Source organism: Mugil cephalus, chromosome 3 (assembly GCF_022458985.1).
Source record: "Mugil cephalus isolate CIBA_MC_2020 chromosome 3, CIBA_Mcephalus_1.1, whole genome shotgun sequence".
NCBI lineage: Eukaryota > Metazoa > Chordata > Actinopteri > Mugiliformes > Mugilidae > Mugil > Mugil cephalus.
The window spans coordinates 9,699,101-9,718,431 of NC_061772.1; the positions used below are offsets into that span (position 1 = coordinate 9,699,101).

Sequence of the window (19,331 nt, forward strand, 5' to 3'; positions counted from 1 at the left end):
TGGGATTACGGGAAGAACAGAACATATAGACATGGAGGGATCACAGTGATCTTATCATTACCACAGCCACTTTAAGTATCCTCATCTGAAAACAGAAAATAACACTTGCAAGATCATTTACCAACAGAGCAATACAGCATCTATAACTACTGTTTTTTTTACTTATAGCTGTTAATAAAATAATTCTAAGACTTAACAGGTTTGATTCTAAGAATAATTTTCGGGGAAACGGGTTATTCTGCTTTAATTTGTTAATTCACATAGAGGCTAGACGTGACGTGCAACGAACATCTGGCTCAGCAAACGTACACACACAGGCTTCAATCCCATAACTGCAGGCCAGTGGGCCTCTAAACATCACCCTACTGTGGTGTCCCCAGTTCAGCGATTTCTTTAAAAACCTACCGACAATACAAGTATTCTTTAAGATTAGAAGAAGGCAAAACCAGTGGCAAACACAGTAATTGGTGCAGAGAGCACGCTAAGAGCTTAAGATCCCAGGTCAGGGCAGAAACCAGACATTCAACACTACATCGGACACACCCAAGCCAACTGCAGGAGTCAAAGTATAGACTTGCTCTCAGCGCACATTCTGTTTGTCACCATAGTGGGTAATCACTTCCCAGTACAGTTGGCATTCTACAGTTCCAGGTAAACCCGTGTTTCAAACCTACTGCTCTATGACAATTTCCAGAATCCCTTCATGGAAACGAGCATCTACACGTGGTCAGTTCACACCAAGTGAACAATCAAGATATCTACATTTGAATAACAAACTCTTTATAGGCTTGGCTTCAGTAAAGATAGTAAATGTGGCGAGTGGAGGAGTATATCACAAGGACGCAAAATAGACAGCCTTTGCTGGTTCAAAGGCAAAAAAAAAAAAAAAAAAATGGCAGCTGTTGCTATTATTACATCCTGAAGCCAGATACTCCGCTGGTCAGCCATGAGGCTCCTCATGTGGCATTGCATTACATCCCTCAAAGCTGCAGACCCTTTCTAGCAAGCTTGAGCTGCTAAGTAATTGCTCAAAGTTGAACTTCTGACCTCCTGAAAATTAAATTAAAAGGGGAAATAAACACTTCTGTCAACAATGACCAAAAGGTAGCGACTGACTACAAAAGAAGTGGTTTAAGTGACGCGGTCATGGTGATAAATCAGAGGACCAACAGGTTATGACTGTCAACAGCGTGTTGTAGGGGAGAAAGAAAAACAAACTTATCTTCCCATCCAATCCTCTCGTCTAAAGTGGAAAATAATCTGCTGTTATATTTGAATTTAAATGCAAATTTAAATAATTTCCTGAACAACCTAATATTGTTCAGTGCATGTTCTAACGGAAACTATCAGCTAATATTCAACTGGATCTGTTTAAATCAGTAGAATAATATGTGCTGTTTAACAGTGAGTAATGGTAAGATGGTTAATGACTTGTTTATAACAGAAGCAGCTTCATATGATTCCGCAGCACCACCGCTTATTCCAAAAAGCTCTTACCATCAGTACACATATGGGCCAGTGTTCTCAATATATAACCCTTTACTAGAAGTCATTTAGGAACTACAGAAAGTACTATTCATAGCCATGTCGCTCGATGCTGTTCATGGTGAAACTGTGTTGCGGTGGTCCATGCAGCTAGGTCGCTGAATATGTTAGTAACAAGCTACAAGTAGAAATGTTTGGCAGCTGCATGTACTATATGCAATGGCAAAGTTGAAATCTAATCTAATCATATTAAAACACTTTCAGTATTCATGCTTTTGTTAAAAGCCACATAATCATGTGAGTGGTTTTGACGATAAACTTCTCTGATCACCAAAATGCTTGTCATGCATTTCTGCAACATACATTCTGGTGAGTTAGTTCTGCCTTCACAACAAAAATGCAAACACTAGAAGAAAACCTAGTTCTAATGCAAAAACATTGATTAAAAACAATTTAATCAACTGTATAAGGTTTGAGGTTAAGGTGTAGTGGACAATCACAACTTTATCATCAAAACTCAGATTACACTTTTCTCCAAGGAAGAACTGTACATTTATAAGCAATTATTGGAAACTGGTAAATGACATAATAGTAAAACTAATATAATGCTTTTTATACCAAACCTACAGCCAGACGTAGATTGTTAATGACAAAACGATCAATGTTTAAAAAAGAAAATCTGTGAATTAATGTGAACACAAATCTCCTATGGTATTAGCATTTTAAAGTCTTGCAAATGACAGAAAAGAAAGAACACCAGAGGTGAAAGACTCTATTTGACAAAGAATTAATACTTTGGTAAATATTAATGTGTGGCTTATTGTCAAGTACAGTATTCTTATCATTGTGCCATTACATTACCTTCTTTCTCCCCTTAAGAAAAACATCATTTTGGCTACTCATGTTGTGTTTTTCAGCCAAGAAATGTTTACTATAACAATGTAATGAGGCTTCTTGGTTGCTGTTAAGTTGAAACAATAAATGAAAATGCAATTTTGTGACAGTGGAACACCTACAGGCCTTTAAGCCCATTCTGATGTTCCGATGTTTTCTGCCATCCCTTCAGGGTTATGGGGTTGCTTCACATCCTGTCTGCACACCGTGGTGCTTTGTCTGTGTCTTGTGAACTTGATCTTCTATGCCCATTAGATAAAAAGGCCCTCTATTTTCAAAAGCATGTGACCTCATGGTATTTCGTCTGTGAACATATGACTATCATTTAGCAGTGTGCTCCTTGTTAGACCAGCTCCCGTTCACAGGCGCTATACTGTGTAGCTGACTATTAAACTGAAAGGACCGAATTCGGGGGGGGGGGGGCAGCAGACAAAGTTCAGTTGCTCATGTATTAAATTGAATTAACCGTTAAAGCCAGCAGTGTAATGTCTGCTTTTGCACTGTGGACAAAGCAACATTGCTTTCTCCCTTTTTGACACGGTGGACGCAGCAATCTTGTTTTATTAAACTTCATTGGATTTATCTCAGGACACAAGTGTGTGGAGGCTTGCTGTTTACATTCCAAGAGAGTATCACATGATGATTGACCACCTACGGTCAGGGCAGTAGATTAAAACGTGCATAGTAAGTCAACACACCATTCGTGTTTAATGAAATCTGTACAGTTTTCAAGCCCAGCCATGCTAGCATGCTACAGCATTTTCTTTCTGGGAGTATGCTGGTAGTAACTGTTTGATTCATACATGCAAATTCTAACCACAACCCAATGTTGCATATCAAACAATACATACACTATTATAATCATATACTGGATGCTGTATAAAATCGCCAAGAGAAGTTAGGCTACCAAATGATATGATCACAAAATTTCACAGCATGCGCATTTGTGTTTACAAAAGTACAGTCTTAATCTTTACTCCTTAATCTCAATGACATAAGGATCCAAAACAAAATTAAAACCACCTACCTAATACTGTGTTCATTCTTCCTTCACAAAATAACAGTAATGCGTTTTGCATTAAGGCCACCAGCCTACGGCGTTTTTCAAAGACATGTTAACAGCTGTCACCAAGTTGCGCACACTGAAATCTTACCCACACAAACGAGCATTTATATCGATCAGTAAAGCATTATTTAAAGTAACACACAAACTGTTACACTCATTAAACCAGACATGAACACACTGGCACATCAAGTTATTTTATCTCACCAGGAGCATCTAGTGCTACTGAGTGCGACTAAGATCAGTGGATGCATATTATAGGTAATAACACAATGTGAGCGGGAGTAAGGGTTTTCTTCTTGAGATAAGACATATATTCTGCCAATCACCTTTCTTATCCATATTACAACACAACATCTTCTTGGTGTTCTCCCTGGAAACACTTAATCACTGTGTTTTGTTTACTGCCTTACGTCTATACACACCCATCAAGATGACACCACCCAGACACCAGTCTTTACGCTGGCCACAGCTTCTCAGTAAAGCATTATCAGTGAATTTGCTGCTTCAGGACTGGTATCATTACCACCCCCAAACCTTGCTTCTGTGGCCTTGCTACTGATAGGCAAAAAGAATGTGACACATGTACAACAGGCACGAGTATCAGTGCAAAGAGGAAGAGTCGCACAAACATAGCAGCACAATGATGTACTGTATGCAAAAGCTTCTCAGTACTCGCAAAGCAGCTGGTGATAGCTTTACTATCATCAACATTTTAGATATAATTGGCTTTGAAATTGTAATACTACCGTGCCTCTGCGGACACAGATCCACTTGGAAAGAAATCTGACTAAACTTTGGCTGCTAGTCACTTTAGTGCTACTTAGGTTAGGTATACGTTCCAGGGAAAAGTACCATCTACAGAACAAAGTAAGTATTGAATTTTTCTTTCCAGTTTCACTTTGAGGGTACGGGGATCTCTGAACACTTTCACTCTGACAGTGGTTGCTGGCTGTGTCTAAATCATTGACTGTAAAACATCCAATGGCAAATGAACTTGTTCATAAATCATATACTTCCTCTTTCAAATATACAAAAAAAAAAAAAAACACCACAGTCATTGTGGCAAAAGGCCATTACGCAGACCATTACAACTGGCACAATATGATTAATGAAACATTAGTTCCTACTTTCTTATACGTCTTTGTATTTCCACAGTGTGTTTCTGCCTGCTGAGGTGGCTTTGGTGAGCTGGCAGGTAGGTATGGAAAAATACATTTTTGAATCTGTGATGGTCCAAAAAGGAAAGCTGCAGTCTGCTACAACATAACTGTGTGAGGAAATGAGCCATGGTGACAAAGGTATCTAACAATATAGACGCCCTAAAAATATTTGTCAACATTAAACAGGGGGCCACATTAGTTTTCCAACCTGAGAGAGGCTTACAAGATATTCATTATCATTGCTAAGCCACTAAAAAAATAAAAACTAATACATTTTTTTTTTAAAGCTGAGCTTCTAATATTACTTTATTTACAATTGTGCTTACAAACACGTGGCATCACAGAGCGCCTTCTAAAAATGTCAATTAGTACGAATCAAACTCGAGTTACTGTGTGAATTTAAAAAAAAAAAAAAAAAAGTCTATTACGTTTTTGGTAGATATAATTATGGCTAAGTCTTAACATGATTCTGTAATGTTTACGTAATTTAAGTCACTTGTGAAGCCGGGTGCTACTAAGAGTAATGTAGAAGTAATGAAGCACTCACCAGTGAAGTCACCAGTGAAGTCACCAGGTCTACATCATCCATTAAAGGTTAACATAGACAGATACAATAGTTAACGGAGCTAGTGATGTAATGATTTGACATCCAGTAAACTGTATCAACGAGTCGCCTTGACAACAGCGAAATCGCAAACACATGAGTGATCGATGCACTCCCGTTAATAATGGCCACCAACGTCATCACAGTCAATGTTTGGCATGATAGTGTAAATAAAGCATCTCCCATTTAAATCCATTACTGCTATCAAAACTGCTGAGAGGACTATCCACGTACGACGCCACAAGTGAAAAGACTGAAACATTATACAGGCAAAAGCTCGCTAGCTAAGTTTGTAGCTAAGTTGCGACTCAGTATTACGTCACATTCATTTCAAATGTTGGGCTAAACAAATTGTACAATTGACAGCTTTCTCTCCACCACTTACCTTCACATAGAGTCACTATAAGTATGATCCAGGGCTTCTCTGAACATGTTATGGACTTATAAATCCATACCATGCACAGTTCGCCTGCATTGCTGCCATCTTGTCCTAGACGACAGGAAGGGAGAGCCCGCTCTCGGTAACGCCACCATCTCCCACATTTTAAACAACAAATAACTCTTGCATATGAGCGTCCAGGAACACCACGCCGAGCCCGGGTCGTAGCTACACTGTTCAAATTCGTCTCCGTCTTCTTTGGGCAGTGTTGCCCATCTCTGAAAGGGTGTCCGTTACCCCGTGTGGACGTGCGGCTCCGCGGCCCGAGCAGCCTCTAACATGTCCCTTTTCTCCAGCAACTGGAAGCAAATGTTTGTGAACTGACGGCATTGGTCAGACCAAAGTGGTCGATCACAGAGCAGATACGTTCAAAGACATTGTGGAGTCCGAGAATTGTAGGAATGTAACGGCATACAACTTAAAAGAAACATTACATCCGGGGGGAAAAAAGACGAACTATTTTAAAACGAAAAGGCCAGTGTTTAGTTAACAAATGACTTACACATTTAGAGAAACTATGAGCTAAATTATAACATAATCTATTCTGTTTAGCTCTACATTATAAGACATATTTGATGTAATTACACAATGTATACAACACTGTATTAAATGGCGCAATCATTATTATCTGCGGTTTCTGTCTTTTTCAGAAAAGAGCTGGCAGCCGGGGCTTCTTAGCAAAATAAGTGGGCTGTTAAAGGTGAAATATATTGGTCAGACAGTCTGGAGACACCCAGCTGATTAAAAAAAGAAAAGAAAAAAAAAGCTGCACATAAGCCCCTAATGTCTGAGAAGACCAGCTGTACCCTAATCCACCAAAAGGCGTTTGTCTTTTTCTGTCCTCATCTGTCTCTACTCAAGTTACAGATAACAAACGGCCGAGCCTGGTGAGCTGGAAAGCAGGTGTGAACATCTCTTGTCTTACACAGATTAGCATGAGTAAACACAACTGGGTGGTAATAGGGGAACCAAAGTAACTCTGTGATAGAAGCTCCTTTAGCTTGGTGCAAATGCCACAAGAGAGTGGGATCTAGCCAACTGGATGGTGTCTCTCTCAGACTCATCCACAAAGACATCATCAACAGCATTTTGCACAACTAAATAAGATCAGAACACAATTTGTAATATAACTCAGAGTCTTGGGGTTTCACTTCATCGTAAAACATGATTAAATAAGGGAGCCTACAAAAATCTCATCATATATACAAGAGGCTAATGGTTCGGACTGAGCCAAAGAGTTGTTTACTTAGGCTTGGAAAACTGCTCGGTGGTCTTTTGCTCTTGTCTGTTCGTGTGGTTTACACACATAGAAGCGCGCGCTCTCGGCAGTTGTCACGTGTCGCCCCCTATTGGCCATCAAGGTGACTGGCCAGCCTTATGCACCAACGAGCTTTTGTTTTGTTCATGTTGGCTGATGTGTTATGATTTTAGTACGCAGACCAACCCGAGTATAATACTACACACGACGTGTCTTACGGCTCATAACAGAAGTCTAACTATAAGTTATGATGTCAAATATGTATTTATCTGTTACGCCCTGCGAGATACCTCCTAGGTTCTACTAATATGATAATAAAAGAAAATAGTCTGACGTTGAATAGAAATCATCTGAATGCACGTGCTTGGCATGCGTTAGTACATACACAGTTGGCACATACAGTGAAACAAATTGTGCTGGTGTTTTTTTACGGAGCGCATTTTACGTGTATTAAAATATTTAGAGTGGGCTATAAATAGGATTAATGTAAAACAAAGGAGGAATGCAGACAACATAGATTAGTAGGTAAGGGATATAGAATTATAGAGGGGAAATGTCTCTATATCCTCATCTCCTTACAGGTAAAAAAAAAAAACAAAAAAAAAACGGATACATCATATCATCCTGCCACATGTAATTTGCGCTGTAACATTTAAGACTTTTTTTTAATGATTTGATTAATGTTTTATTTTGAAGGACTGGTGGCGGTCTTGTGTGAGATTTCCTTGTCGGGAACTACTTCTCCCTTGGCCCGGCCCCCTCGAAAAAAACGCGCGGTGGACACGAGTTCACGGCGGTTCAGAGCAAAACTCGCCCACGTAGTGTTTTGTTTTGCTCGTTCCACTGAGGTAGTAAGACGACCTGTGTGGCCCAAAATCGTCGCTGTTATTGAATGCGGAATATCGTTTGATAGAGGAGGAACGCGATTCTGTTTCTTTGGCTTGAGAAACAACATTGAATTAACTAAACCAGCATCCTGCAGGTCTTTGAGTTGTTCACAATCAGTGAAAGAAATGATCACTTTGTGATCCAATGCCTTTTGCCACTCAGTCCAAGGGCTTTCTTTTCAGTTTATGTTGTTATGTAATGTTTAGGATCATTGTCCTCTTTGGAAATTAAATCTATGCCCAACAAGACACCTCACAGATAGTACTCTGTGCCTCACCATAATGTTGTGGTATATCCGTAATGCCATGTCTTTTGTGAAAGAACATGATTGTGTGACATTGTGAAATAGGATTAGCTTGTTATTTGTAAGGAAAATGACCTAAATCTCCTTATGATGGCTCTATTCTGTTGTTTATAGATCACAACGATGACTTTGTAGACATGTCCTTCCTTTTATAGGTGTTAAAATGGTCAATTCAATAATAAATTAATTAATGGTAAAAAGAAAAAAAAAGAAAACCTAAAACCTCTATGCCAAGTGTCAATTATAATATTTTTAGGCACCACTGTATTTATTGTAGTTGTCTGTAAATTAGATGTTCTATAATGGCTAATTGTTTATTAGGCTGCATTACACATTGTTTGGGATGGCATAGGACTGTAGTGTATGAGATGTAGAGTCATAGTTTGACTGAGAAGAAAGTCACAGTCATCACAATATATTCCCAGTTATAATGAACACTGATAAGGCTATGTAAAATAAATAAATAAATAAATAAAAAATAAATCAGATGGTTGCAGCCAGCATATAAAATATACATCTACGGTGTACATTAACATAATAAAATATACAATTTCAAATATATTGGACATGGCTTTGGATTTCAGTCACTATGTGTTTGTGTTAACAACAACTCAAGTGTTGATTATTTTCATAATACACATACGTTTCCACGAAATTCCACGGGCACCAACAGACGATTTTGGCCCACGTGGTTTTCCTTATTGCCTCCGTGGTGTGCTTGGTTTGCTCTGAACGCGGGTCAAGTTGAACATATCCCGACGAGGAAACAGAGTCACACACCAGACCGGAAGTATTATTGTGGTTGCCAGTGACGGACCGGAAGCCCCACTTTCACGCCATTTTAAGACGTTGGCGAGCGGCTAGCTGCTGGAAGGAAATGTGATCGACCCCTTCTTAGCTATGCCAGTTACTTAGTGGTTAAAAAAAAAATTGCCTTCGCTTAATTGTTCGAACGTTAATCCAACTGACTAAACCCCTTTTACTTAGATTACTCTTCCAGCCATGTCGACCGAGGGAGCAGCCGACCAGGTAGCTACATGCTCGTCTGCTGAGGCGCAAGCTAAACCGCATTGAAGTGATATCATGTTTTAGCTTGTTTGTGTAACATCTAAGTCAACCCTTCCGTCGTGTATGCAGTGTGTTGGTGCTTTTTAGGCGCCAATATTTGCTAGCGTTTAATAATAGCGTGTTATTGACCATGGCGTTGAGCCCGTCGTTCGCCATGTTGACTGTTGTAGCTTTGTTGCTAGTTAACGCTCCTTGAGCCAACTTCCATTCCAGATCCTCAAACACGCGTTTATTAATCCTGAAGGTGCTGCTGCAGTTAACAGGCGTTACTGAACCTTGTTTAGATTCTGCTGGATGATACCGAGTGGGCCTAGCTAGCGGGAAAATTGTGTTATTCTGTGTTTGATTTAGCCTATTAGTATCCGCGAGTTCACGTGCTCCTTGTAATGCACCGACGTAAACAAGCACGTTAGAGAACATTAGTGGATACTGAAAGCCACAAACAAATAGACAGGGGTGCCGCTCGGGTGTAACAATATGTTCCTCTGATGCTTTTCAGTTTTAGGGATGTCGATTTTGAATCATGTAAGCATGTATCCAAGGCACTCAAGAGGTTTGCCATTAAAATGCCTTTGTTTAAACGTGACTGTCGCTTAAAATCTACGCTTTTTATTTGTGTTAGCAGGTACTTGTCCACCTCAATGTATGTCTTCATTGCTACTTGGCGCCCTCAGTGTTGTCATCATCATGTCCTGTGAACAGATATTGAGAAATAACCGTGTTTGCCCTGTGCCTTTGTGTTTTCTTGCAGGCAGCGGCAGAGTATATTCCCGAGAAGGTGAAGAAGGCAGAGAAGAAGTTGGAAGAAAATCCATATGACCTTGACGCATGGAGCATTCTGATTCGAGAAGCACAGGTTTAGTGACACAGAGTTGTATTCCTGGGGTTAAGGAATCTGGGAGTAAGGGTGGGCGTAGGGGTTATTGATTGTTAAGATACAAAGCACTACATCTACTCCTCCCACATGATTGCCTCTTTCTATGTTATATGTGTAGCGTGTGGAATGTAAATGCATTCTCCTTCCCTAGAACCAACCCATAGATAAAGCGAGGAAGACATATGAGCGACTTGTCTCACAGTTCCCAAGTTCTGGCAGATTCTGGAAACTATTCATTGAAGCAGAGGTTAATACTTTTTTTCTTTTAGTGTGCATGGCTGGGTTTTTTTTCCTAACATGATCAACATTGTGATTTTCACACAACCAAAATGTCTCTTTTCTTCCATGAAGTTTAAAGTCACAATTCTTGTTTAAAATCGCAGAGAGCCTGGCTACTTTGGGTGTAGTGATCAACTTTTACACGTGTGGTTTTCACCTCAAGCTTACCAGATGCTTAGAATGATGAGTTAATAGATATAAAAGTTCAGATCTTCCTTATGCTCAAAGAGGGACTTGAACTGAATACAAAGATTGGGGTTAAGCACTTAACTTCTCCAGGCTCCAGTAAGGTTTGTTAAGAACTGTGCCTTTAAACATAAACAAAGGGAAATTCAGCTCTAACCGTTTCTTTATCGCAAAATTCTTCCGATGTGCCCAGGATTAAACAAAATACATATTCTCTGCGCCATATTTAAATGGGGTAAAGTGCATTTGTTGCATGTTTGGTCTGCAACAGTATTAAAACAATTTTAATGGTATTGGAGTGCATTAGCCTTTTATTCACTTGTTGTGTCAATTTATTGCCTCCTGTGTCATTTCTTTTGGGTAATTTTATAAACACGTATTCTGAATGTGTGACCCATTCTTTCCTTGAGATATGTCTCCCCATTCCCTGTGAATACAAGGCCCATTTACCATGACGCCATCACCAGGCCACCAGACTCTTATGCAGTTAGCTATTGACAGGCTGATTCATTTTCACTCGCAGATAATCATTTTAGTCAAACCAGTGAAGGGCATTTTCAGATGGCCGACATGTCTGCAGCTGCTGTTTGCCAAAAATTGATCACACTGTAGCAGCAAAATTAGGATCCCAGTTAAACAACCAGAGTGTGCTTCAGGAAACTGACTATACCTCTATTTATATTAAATGCTAATTTTTGTTTTAGTTTTGTTGTGGGGATTTCTCCCTTGGGGGGGTTAGCCACACCTAGCTGCACCTTAATCCAAATCCTTAGTAATTTCCACTAATTGTGCCAGTAAAGCTTTAGTGTTCATGTCAACAGTACTAACGCGTTACTGTTTAACAGTGGTGATATTGAGGACCACAAAACAAACATTAGCTTTGCTTGAATGATTAGTTATAGATCACTGTCCCCTTGTCTGAAAGACGGGGGTGATTTTATAGGTGACACATATCTAATATTATGATTAGTTGTCACAGGAACTTAAATGGCTTCTCCAGACCATACGATTTCTGTGTCTGTGCCACAAGAGTTGGGATTAGGTGGGTTTCACACACCTATTTAACAGTTGGTAGGTATTAGAAATGCAGAAGACGATAGAATGGTCAGATAAAGGGTCCACTTTGCAAATGGGGTCAGCAGTAGTGGTGGTGAAGCAAGTTGAAAATGTCTGAGATATCAAACCTAATGTTTAAAATCAATTTTAAACTCTACTTACTTTACCAATCAAAAAAAGCACCTGCTTTTTTTTTTTCTTTTCTTTTAAAATAAAGACTTTCCCGTACATATGCAAGGTTACTAAAGGAGGGTTTTGAGCCATTCTATCGTCTTCTCTTGTGGTCCATAGTCCCAGAGGAAAGTTTCTGCAGTGGAAATTGATCTAATAAAATATTTTGTTGTATTACTTTTTTACTTTTGTATTGAACTTATAATGTCGACATACGCATATGTTTTAAACTAACCTGTGGCTCTTCCCTGAGACAAGGTGGCAGACTGTTATTTGACTGACTTGCCCGTACCTTCTTAGCAAAGTTCACTATGTAGGATAAATATTCACAAAAAATGTAATAGGCATATGTGTTTCCTGTCTAGTCAGTAGGAACCCTTGAAAGTTTACGTGGCTTAGAAAGTATTCTTCTACTACTAAATAAAAAGGGATGTTGGTAGAAAAAAGTAGATGCTCTAAACCAGAATCATAATCTCAGGGATCAGCATTTCTTGTTTTTAGCTTATGCAAATATTCAATAAATTAAATATATGTTGTTTTTTAATGGCCAACCATACCTACCTAGGGGCATAGAGGTTTCTTTTTTCTGAAGTGACACACTGGATACTTGAATTGGCATAGTTGTTTTGTATTCATACCTGCTGAAGATTTAGAAGACAGTGTAATACTCAGCATACTGTTCTAATCCAAGGCATGCGTTGGGAGAGCATTTTGATACTTGTTATTCTGTAATCCATAGTATAAAGACAAATCCCCTCTGGTAAGTATATGTACAAACCCTCGTGTTTCCCCTTTTACACTACTACTACTACTACATGAAGGTCAGGGCAAAAAATATCGGGTGCTTACGATGCACCCCTTACTGTCACTTTTTTGTTTGTACATTTTATTTTTGGTCACATAGTGTACTCCTGTATAATATCCTCTACTCCTGTGTGTGAGCCTCGTTTCCTTTGGATTTTATGCAGACCTCAGCTACAAAATTTGGTACATGTACTCTTTTTCATCCGTCACACCTTTTTCAAGACCAGTCCAGCTCAGTTAGGCCTGTTTGAGCCAGCGGATTAGAGGAAAAAAAACATTTTAGTATGACGACTTTAGTTGCAGATTACCTGTGAGCTAACTGAGGATTTATATTTAGAAAACACAAGGTAAAGATATTAAATGTGCGCAAAAAGACGATGTTGAGGCCAACTTCCTGTCAGTCAAGTCAGGATTCCCCAAGCTTCTCTTTGTGTAATTTTTACAGCGGCAGGAGCCTTTATACTGGAGTGAAACCGACTAGAGGGAAAAAACCACTGGGGACTAAGTAGCAAATCAGCTTAGTCTAATTTTTATTTTCTCTGAGAAAGGATCTATTGTATTTGCACAGTTCCTACTGTGTAGTTCGTCTTAAAGCGGGAACCAGACACAGTTGAGTTTCTGTGTATTCACAGCTGAACTGAAGAATTACTGCACATGTTGAGTGTAGGGAGATATCGGTGCACACGTATATATTATTGTTGCTTTAGTTAGTTGTGATTTTACCCAATGCTAATCGTGCTTCTCTACTAATCTGCTTCTTTCTCTCGCTTCCCCTTATCCGATGTTTGCGTGGTTTCTGAATTCACATTTTGTGTGAACTTTCTTCTATTAAATCAAGGATTTAATAGGTCTGCTGTATATTTTAGTGGGTTATTTCCAGTCGAATGTGGATTCAGTTGAACTGCGTTGCCTGTTACTAAATACTCGGTCAGAATATGGTGAGAGAGGGCAGACCCAGCCATACCCCAGGGTCCATTATGTAGCACATGACAGCACCACTGAGGGTTACCTCAGATATAGAACAGGCTTTTTACTGACTGGAACGCTAATGCTAGGAAACATTACACATTATATTTCGAAGACAAACCATTCTTACTTCATTGAATGATAGTGCAGCGTTTTGAGCCAGTAAAAACACATTTTGATCTGCAGTTTTTTTTTCTTTTCCCAAGACGTTTGAATATACAAATGCAGAGACAGATAAGAGATGCTTTGAATTTTACGGGCCTCAAAACAGCAGTGGACAGTTGATGTTAGGAGGGGGTGGGTTTTGTAGTTCCCACATTTGGACTGCACCTCAATCAGCAGGCTACAGGACTTGTCGCGAAGATGAGAAGTGAGATGAGTGTGGTGCATGCACACGTTTACTCCTCAAGCTGCCACGTACTGCCAGTACACCGCTAACGCTGAAGTCCCACCTCTGCTTTCTCAGTGCACTTTATCCCGCCATGAAATTATTACCCGCGTAGAACTGGAGTGAACCACGGATATAACTCCACTAAATCTCTAGTGGCGGGAGCTCTGAGACTATTGCTCCAGTTCATCAGCAGTAAGACATATGAAATTTCAGTGCTGCAGCGAAGTTTACCCAGGGACCCCACACACACACCTGTGGCTGTAAAAGAAAGAGACATTTTTTAAACCTAGTCTCTCTCGTGTGTCAGTATTTATCCTGAGCATCTTTACATTTTGCATTGTTTCTGTAACTCAAGGTCACTGGTGTTTTCTTTGGGTTTTGTGGCGCAAATACAAAGAAAATAAACCCTTTCTAAAATGTATTTGTCATCCTTGTGTGAATTTCACTTTGTTGATCTCAAAGGGTCTGTGTGCGTGTGAGAGAGTGTATCTTTGAGTGCTCACATTTGCATGAATGCATGATTCCTGTATGCCTTAAAAGTAGAGGAGGCATCTGAATTAACGTTGCATTTACACTCTTATTTACAGATCAAGGCTAAAAACTATGACAAGGTAGAAAAGGTAAGTGTCCACCCCACTCACGGAAGTTCACAGTGTGTAACCCTTGTCCAAAATCAGACAAGGGTGGTTTTGCTGGGTGTTATTCTTCGAGCTGTTGAGTAATATCATTTTTGTGATTGCTACTAAAAAATGTATATACAGTCATCAATAAGGTAGTACAAGGCATCTTAACATGAGATGGCAACATTTAGCATCTTAATTCGGTGTTAAAGTTCGGAACTTTTTTGACATTGAAAGATGATGTTATGAGTTGATGCATAATTTCATTCATAACCCTGTTCTCCCTCTGTACAACACTACCGTGGCTTTATTATATATTCAAAACAAAGAGTGTATAATGTTTCACATTTCCCCTGGCATCACTTTTTATATTGTGAAACTACTTTATTTGAAATGATTTTACTTTTATTACGTAACTACTTTGTTGTTTCAAATGTACAACACATAACACCTCTAACAAGCTTTGAGCGCACTAAAATGTAGGCCACATCTGAGACCTGTCTAATGAAGCAGAATGGCTCATAGTGCACTGGCACAACTGTGCTGCATAAGAGCTTGGAATCCTCCCCAACCCAAATCTGACATTTAGTTTCAGTAAAAAATTGCTCTTCTGAGCTTTTCTTCTGACTAAATTTGCATGCTGCCTCAAACCTGTTTATTAAATATGTGAAATGCCTGTTTGAATTGATATCATCTAACGTGTTATTGCGCCGGTAGTTGTTTCAGAGATGCTTAATGAAAGTGCTGCACATCGACCTGTGGAAATGCTACCTCTCATATGTCCGAGAGACTAAAGGGAAGCTTCCCAGCTACAAGTAAGACGACGTGTTGCATTGTGGGTTTAATTGTCACATCAAAATCCACGTGTTGCATGATGCATTTATTTTTTCGTCCCCAGAGAAAAGATGGCCCAGGCGTACGACTTCGCCCTGGATAAAATTGGCATGGAAATTATGTCTTACCAGGTGCACAGATCTGAACTATTTATTTATGACAGTGAATGTGAGTTTCTGTTTACTATCCTCACCTGACTGCTGTTCATTCTTCCCTCAGATTTGGGTGGACTACATTAATTTCCTAAAAGGAGTGTAAGTGTCTTTTTCCTGTAATATTGTAAGGGTTCCAAAACCGTGTTGGCAACTCATAAACATTTCTGTTTTCCATTTAATTAGTGAGGCTGTGGGGTCATACGCAGAGAACCAGAGAATCACTGCAGTACGGAGGGTCTACCAGAGAGGCTGCGTGAACCCCATGATTAACATTGAACAGCTCTGGAGAGATTATAGCAAATATGAGGAGGTAAATCACACACGTTTGCACTGATGGGAGTTTCTAGCTATAAAATATAAAAGTGAAAGCTAAACGGACTTCTCTATGCCGCCAACAGGGCATCAACGTGCATTTGGCCAAAAAGATGATTGAGGATCGAAGTAGAGATTACATGAACGCCAGGAGGGTGGCCAAGGTGAGACGTCGAACCAGGTGTCACAGATGTGCACAGCTATGTGTTGTTGTAAACTAATACAGGTTGGTTTTGCGTGATTCAGGAGTATGAGACGGTGATGAAGGGGCTGGACAGGAATGCACCGTCGGTGCCACCCCAGAACTCCCCTCAGGAGGCCCAGCAAGTGGAAATGTGGAAGAAGTACATCCAGTGGGAAAAAAGCAACCCACTCCGCACAGAAGACCAGACGCTTATCACAAAGAGAGGTGATTTAAGACTAGAAAATCTATTTTCTATATATGCTTCAAACAACCCATGATCCCAGTAATGTCCAGTAAGCTGGTATCATCAGTGTAGATACATGAGGTATGAACATTAGTCTTCCCTGTGTGAGTGCGGCCACTAGAGGGCATAGATTGACTGTTTTCTCCTCAGCCCTATTTTACATGTGCTGACTTTGTAATTATAGAGGCCAGCTATTAAATGTTGTTGTCTTCTGTGGTGCAGTGATGTTCGCCTATGAGCAGTGCCTGCTGGTGCTGGGCCACCATCCCGACATATGGTATGAAGCAGCACAGTACCTGGAGCAGTCCAGCAAACTGCTGGCAGAGAAAGGGGTAAGAGATAAAACACTGCGACCTGGAATATCATGTGTCAATTTGACATCGACTCAAATGCTTATCTCTCTCTCTCAGGACATGAATAATTCAAAGCTGTTCAGTGACGAGGCAGCAAACATCTATGAACGTGCCATTGGGACTCTTCTAAAAAAGAACATGCTTCTTTACTTTTCATTTGCCGACTACGAAGAAGTGAGTGTCCGGTTTGTTGCCGAGCACAAACTCCAACCGAGGCAGCGATAGAGGTGGGGACTTAACAGCACGTTTCGTTTTGCCAATCCTCACAGAGTCGCATGAAGCACGAGAAAGTCCACAGCATCTACAACAAACTGCTGGCCATTGAGGACATTGACCCCACGCTGGTGTACATCCAGTACATGAAGTTTGCCAGGAGGGCGGAGGGCATCAAGTCCGGTCGCACCATCTTCAAAAAGGCCAGAGAGGATCCACGCACGCGTCACCATGTGTACGTTACGGCAGCGCTGATGGAATACTACTGCAGCAAGGTAAGAGCTCCACTATTTACACTCTAAGTCAGTGAAAACTGATGGTGAGCTCAGATCAGACACCCCTCAGGTTGAGAACCACTGCTGTAAGTGTCTAAAACAGGTCTTAATACACGTCTTTAATTATTTAACGTGTTCTTTACAGGATAAATCTGTGGCCTTTAAGATTTTTGAGCTTGGTTTGAAGAAATATGGGGACATTCCAGAGTACATACTCGCGTACATCGATTACCTCTCACACCTTAACGGTAAGTCTTACCGTCTGCTTTGGAAATACGAAACATCTCAAAAGTGTGACATGTGACCATGTTGTGTGTCTTCCCTTGTCATTTTTCTCATCAGAGGATAACAACACCAGAGTTTTGTTTGAGCGTGTCCTCACCTCAGGAAGCTTATCACCAGAAAAATCAGGGTAAATGTCAAGTTTCGATGACGCGCTGCCTCTGCACCAAATTGGTATCTCTCGGACAAGATTAGTTCAATTAACTTATTCACCTCTTGTTCCTCAGCGAGATCTGGGCTCGGTTCCTGGCCTTTGAGAGCAACATAGGAGACCTGGCCAGTATTCTGAAAGTTGAGAGGAGGCGCTTCACTGCCTTCAAGGACGAGTACGAGGGCAAAGAGACGGCCTTGCTCGTAGACAGATACAAGTTCATGGACCTGTACCCCTGCTCTGCCAGTGAACTCAAGGCCCTTGGATACAAGGTATGTTCATCCCCTTCACAGGTGACTCAGCGTGAGCTACTCTTGCCACCAAAGCAAGTGTGAACCGCCATTTAACGTGCACCGTGTTCGTAGGACGTGTCTCGTGCCAAGCTGGCGGCCCTGCTCCCAGAGACTGTGGTGGCACCTTCTGTGCCTGCGCTAAAGGACGAAGCCGACCGTAAACCCGAGTACCCCAAACCAGACACCACTCAGATGATCCCCTTTCAGCCTCGTCACCTTGCCCGTACGTAGTTCAGTGAATCTCTGAAACCCCTCGTTAAGATTCCCACTCTTCACGAACACTGTTGCCGAGTTATTTTTGCATGTCTGATGATGTCATGTTTCTTCCCACAGCTCCAGGTTTACACCCTGTCCCCGGTGGAGTTTTCCCAGTCCCTCCAGCTGCTGTTGTCCTAATGAAGCTGCTGCCTCCACCTACGTGCTTCACTGTGAGTAGCAGCAGCTTAATGCTATCAAGCTCATATTTATAGGCGATGGATGAAAGATGTGATTTATTTTTCCTTTGTGCTGGGATTCAAAGAGTCTGTGCTTGCGTCTTGTTGCAGGGCCCCTTCGTCCAAGTGGATGAGCTCATGGAAACTTTCAGGAGATGCACACTTCCTGAGAGTACGTCGCCTTTGTCAACGCTATATATGAATTCATATCATCTCTACTGGAAATGTGAACTGTTATAAAATGTGTTACATTGTGTTAAAATGTAGTTGTTTGATGTGTCCCTGATCTGTTTTCTGTAGCTGTTGACGCTGCTGTAGAGCTGATCACTGGAAGACAGCCCGACGCAGGAGGGGAGGGCAATGGATCCATGGAGAACCACGCTATTGCCAAGTCACTGAAGAGGCCTAACGCAGACTCAGACGAGGAGGACGACAAAGGAGCAGTGGCTCCGCCCATACACGACATCTACCGCGCACGCCAACAGAAGAGGATTCGATAAACCACCGTGAGCCCTTCAAGAATGTAATCTTAGCAGATCATACATCCTCTGATCTCTGTACAGAAGACAAGCGTACATTCACACACACACACACACAGACACACATACAGTATGCACACCTGAGTGTTTTTGTCTTTTTGTTTTGTTTTCGTCGACAGTTTTTATTTTTAAAGACTGACCATTATACTGTACAAAATTTTTAATTCAACCATTGGTTTTGACACACCGCTCAGTTTTGGCCTTGTTATGTCCCAGCGATGGCAAAGTTGAAGAAAGCTTTTTTTAGATAACTGAGGGAAACACGATTCCTTTCAATAAAAATGGAAAACAAAACAACTGGATTTGCCTTTTTTATTATTTGATTTAAAGTATTTTCAATGCTTTATGGTTCACTTCTTTTAAGAGAGCATCAGTTGTAGGCCTTATGGTTACCAATAGGGGGCACCGTAGAGCTCCTAGCAACTGAGTAGCAAGGAAAAAAGGCCAACTTTTGTTTCAATGATCAGAATTCTACAAGCTTATTTTTGTGTCTTTGTTTTATATCAAATCAAGCATCACATATGCCAACTGGTAAAGCTGAAGTTT

At 40.6% G+C, this 19,331-nt stretch overlaps 2 protein-coding genes across 2 annotated transcripts in view; one reads left to right on the forward strand and one right to left on the reverse strand.

Annotated features, from left to right (window-relative positions):
- The window catches only part of hipk3b (homeodomain interacting protein kinase 3b), a 36,116-nt gene extending 30,159 nt beyond the window's left edge, over positions 1 to 5,957 (reverse strand). Inside the window, exon 1 of the mRNA XM_047579897.1 lies at positions 5,595 to 5,957. Coding sequence (XP_047435853.1) covers positions 5,595 to 5,667 — 73 coding nt within the window. The 5' untranslated portion in view covers positions 5,668 to 5,957. The remainder of the gene's footprint in view (positions 1 to 5,594) is intronic.
- Positions 5,958 to 8,890: 2,933 nt separating this feature from the next.
- Positions 8,891 to 19,079, forward strand: cstf3 (cleavage stimulation factor, 3' pre-RNA, subunit 3). Its single transcript, XM_047580478.1, has 20 exons — positions 8,891 to 9,127; positions 9,918 to 10,022; positions 10,195 to 10,290; positions 14,484 to 14,516; positions 15,234 to 15,331; positions 15,415 to 15,481; positions 15,570 to 15,604; positions 15,689 to 15,815; positions 15,904 to 15,981; positions 16,064 to 16,226; positions 16,468 to 16,577; positions 16,656 to 16,772; positions 16,868 to 17,086; positions 17,232 to 17,334; positions 17,429 to 17,498; positions 17,596 to 17,791; positions 17,885 to 18,035; positions 18,146 to 18,240; positions 18,358 to 18,418; positions 18,547 to 19,079. Exons 1-20 carry the CDS (start codon positions 9,101 to 9,103, stop codon positions 18,744 to 18,746), a joined length of 2,151 nt encoding a protein of 716 aa, XP_047436434.1. The 5' UTR covers positions 8,891 to 9,100; the 3' UTR covers positions 18,747 to 19,079.
- Positions 19,080 to 19,331: the final 252 nt, after the last annotated feature.